We start from the raw sequence: 4019 nt of genomic DNA, 5'->3' as shown, positions 1-4019 counted from the left end.
GACAGCCTCTGATGAAATAAGTTGCAATGTTGGAATCAGTTTCTCTCCACTCTTTAGCAAAGGACAATAGGCGATTATTTTAGTTTACTGCAGTGAACATTTCCCAGGAGGAGGGAGCACAAGGGACAGAGAAATTCAGGCCTTCAGTTGGGCCCCTGCTCCTGAGCGGGGCCAGGCTCCTGGGACAGAGGGAGCTCATGGCAACCTGGCAGCACTGCCCAGACACAGCTGTGTGCAGGAGCAGCTCCTCTGCCAAGAGCAGCAGGGCTGCGGGCACTGCCTGCTGCTGCTGACATGAGATGAGAGAAGACAGGGAGAAGTGGAAGGCAGTGTGGAGTGGGAGGACAGAGGAGAGCTGCCTGTGGGGGAAACCATCACAGCCTTTGACATGGTAAGTCTCTGGCTGTATAGCAATATTATTGAGGTTCCTGGAGGGATCTTCTGAACCCAGCCCATCCCATGACTGATAGGCTTTTTAAGAATTGCTCTCCCTGGTCTTCTAGTGCATAGGAGGAGGAGATCCTTTAGAGCAGGGATTCCCTGCCTCAGCATCAAAGGGACAGGACATCCTGCTCCCTTCTCCCAGGGGCAGCTGCATGGGGGTGAAGCTTGAGTGTGCCCTCAGGTCTGTGCAGGGCTGCAATTCAGAGAAGTTCAGAGCAGTGATTCTGCTGCCTGTGAGGGTCAGCACTCAGCCTGCCCAGGGAGCTCCCCATGGCACTGCAGGGAGAAGCTCTGGGTGAGAGGAGCGACCCAGCAGGGCAGGTTTATTCTCCTGCTGAGAGGGTGCTGTGTGGATCAGGACTGCTCACAGCTCTAGCTCAGGCACAGCACATGTTCTAGGAACCTTTTCAAGAGGAATATCAGGAGAAGGGCTTCTTGAAAGAGAAGGAGCTTTCCTTCTGGTATCTGCACTTTCAGTTCCCTAATTTTGGCAGGGAGAAAAAAAGAGTTTTCTGCTTTCACAAGGAACTGGGACTCCTAAACCTTCACTCCAAGAGATGAACAGGTCTGTGAGAAATCTCATCAAGCTGCTTTAGCCTCACCTTAGTCTACAGACAGCATTAGCATCACCTTTGTGGCCTCATGGGAGTTTATCTCACTTGCTGCTTAGGACCTGCATGCACAGAGATGCCCCTGGCAAGTGCCCTGTCCCAGGAGGTTTCTGTAGGGCAGAACTGAGCACACAGAGGGTGGGAAGGGGTCTGGGAGCACTGACCGGGAAAAGCTGTTGGGACAAAGAAAGAGCTGCCAGCAGGGACAGTGCCAGGCAGCAGCGATGGGCAGGGAATGAGAGGGAACTGCCAACAGAATCATCATGGGAGAATGGATTTAGGCAAGTCATGGTCAGTACTTTTGATGCTGATGTCTTCCTCAGAGCAAGTCCCCCATGTCTCCTCTCCCACCCAGCCGAGCCTCTGCCCTGAAAGATATGGAGTCGAGGGCATGAGCCATCTCCTCTGCAGCCAGACGTCTGGCAGAGGAGAGAGGCCTCTCTCTTGCCACAGGCCAATTTTATGCTGCCTGACAAAGCAGCTGAGAGCGACTGCCCTGCAATGTCACCATCCATGAAGTGGCATGCCCACCTGGGTAAGGCTTTCCTGAGTTCCTGTCTATCTCTCTTTTTCCTTGCCTCCCTTGGCAGCAGGATCATGGGGTTGCTCCTTCTTTCTCCTCCTGTCCACACTGCTCCTGTTCTTGCTCTCAGGTCTCAGGGGTGGGGTTCAGACATCAGCACTGCAAGTTGTGCAACAGAGGGCTCTGCATGGCAGTGAGGTTTCCCCAGCCCCTTTCTGACCTGTGGAGCTCTGGGGTTGGGAAATGAGCTGACTCTCCCTTAAGCAGAGCCCATCTTCAGTCCTAATGGTCCTTTTACTGTTTCCCTGTTGGGTCCTGCCAGGCTGTGAGCTGCCCTCTAGAAAGGCACAGCTGTCTCATAGCATCTCTGTGATGTCTGAGAGAAAAAAGAAGAGGGTGCAGAGATGCTGAGAGTATGGAGACTGTGGTGGGAGGCTGTATATGGACATCTGAAAAGAGCCCTGTGTGTCCTTGGCTAGAAGGGGAGTGTGGAGACCTCCGTCTGGTGCCTGTAGAAAGGCAGAGAAGGTTGGAGATCTGCACTTTGACACTGGATTTGTCTGCTCTCAGCAGTGGCCAATTTCTTTTTAGGATAGCACATGAGTGTGATTGTCCATGAGCTCGAAGAGTTGCAAGCACAGGACAGCTGGAAGCAAGAATAATAAACAGACTAGCTGTCCTCACTCTATACAAAGGGACAGTAAATCTGTTTTTCTCATGACTCACAGTAGAAATGCCAAGGATTTCTTCTTTGAGGAACAATCCCCAGGGGTGACAAGGACATCTAATAGAAAATAAACACCATTTAAAAATCCCTAAAACTGTGTTTCTCAGTGCTACTTCTCTATAATACAGAGTGAATATGCTGAAAAGCTCTTGCACATGATGGGTGGATTTCACCTGGCAGAAACTGTGAATGTCAGAGCTAGTCACCCCCATTCCCCCGTTCCCACTCCTGCACAGCAGGACTGACTCCTCTGGAGCCCACAGGCAGAGGCCCCTGCTCCTCACAGCAGCACACTCAGCCGGTGCAAAGTGGAGCTCAAGTAAGGCAGCTGCACAAAGATCCTCTCAGTAAAGAGAGAGGCAATATGGGAGGCTGATTGAAAACTGCAACATTTTTTGGTGGGGGGGAGGTGGCCTGAAAATTCCCTCCTAACTTCTGAATGTCTTTTCTTCCTTTGACAGTCCCCCATGCCCAGAGATAGCAAAATGTCCAACAGTAGCTCCTTCAACGAGTTCCTCCTCCTGGCGTTCACAGACACGCGGAAGCTGCAGCTTTTGCACTTCGCGTTCTTCCTGGGCATCTACCTGGCTGCCCTCCTGGGCAACGGCCTCATCATCACAGCTGTAGCCTGCGACCACCACCTCCACACCCCCATGTACTTCTTCCTCCTCAACCTCTCCATCCTCGACCTTGGCACCATCTCCACCACTGTCCCCAAATCCATGGCCAATTCCCTGTGGGACACCAGGGCCATTTCCTACTCGGGATGTGCTGCTCAAGTCTTCCTGTTTGTCTTCTTGTTAGCAGGAGAGTTTTCTCTCCTCACAGTCATGGCCTATGACCGCTACGTTGCCATCTGCAGACCTCTGCACTATGGGACCCTCATGGGCAGCAGAGCTTGTGTCAAAATGGCAGCAGCTGCCTGGGGCAGCAGTTTTCTCAATGCTCTCCTGCACACTGGGAACACATTTTCAATACCACTCTGCCAAGGCAACACAGTGGACCAGTTCTTCTGTGAAATCCCCCAGATCCTCAAGCTCTCCTGCTCAGACTCCTACCTCAGGGAAGCGGGACTGCTTGTGGCTACTCTTTCTGTTGTCTTTGGGTGTTTCATTTTCATTGTGGTGTCCTATGTGCAGATCTTCACTGCTGTGCTGAGGATCCCCTCTGAGCAGGGCCGGCACAAAGCCTTTTCCATGTGCCTCCCGCACCTGGCCGTGGTCTCCCTGTTTATCAGTACCTCATTTTTTGCCTACCTGAAGCCCCCCTCCATCTCCTCCCCAGCTCTGGATCTGGTGGTGTCTGTTCTGTACTCAGTGGTGCCTCCAACTCTGAACCCCCTCATCTACAGCATGAGGAACAAGGAGCTCAAGGATGCCCTGAGGACAGTGATTTCATGGACATTTTTCAGTAGTGGTGACATTGCCATTGCTCTCCAGAAATGACTCCTCCTGTGTCCCATACCAGGACTGATCTTTTTTTGTTCACTTTAATTTTATTATCACTATTATTACTAATATTAGTAGTATTTGTAATCATGTTGCTGCACAAATGCTTGGATTCATTCCACCTTTACTGACACTGCTCTGTCTCCCCTGGTGCCCACATAACATTTTGTCCAACACTAGGTCAGAGCTGACTCCCTCACAGTATCTCTGAATTAAAGTAGGTTCTTTCTGGTGTAGAGCTTGAAGGCTGGCTCTTCTTCCAAAGC

General features: G+C 51.5%; 1 protein-coding gene across 1 annotated transcript; it reads left to right on the top strand.

The window, feature by feature from the left end:
* Window positions 1–2790: 2790 nt before the first annotated feature.
* Window positions 2791–3750, top strand: LOC135326227 (olfactory receptor 14C36-like). Its single transcript, XM_064504076.1, has one exon. It carries the CDS (start codon window positions 2791–2793, stop codon window positions 3748–3750), a length of 960 nt encoding a protein of 319 aa, XP_064360146.1.
* Window positions 3751–4019: the final 269 nt, after the last annotated feature.

This window comes from Dromaius novaehollandiae, unplaced genomic scaffold (assembly GCF_036370855.1).
Source record: "Dromaius novaehollandiae isolate bDroNov1 unplaced genomic scaffold, bDroNov1.hap1 HAP1_SCAFFOLD_37, whole genome shotgun sequence".
In the NCBI taxonomy this organism is placed as follows: domain Eukaryota; kingdom Metazoa; phylum Chordata; class Aves; order Casuariiformes; family Dromaiidae; genus Dromaius; species Dromaius novaehollandiae.
This window is presented reverse-complemented; position numbering and strand designations above follow the sequence as displayed.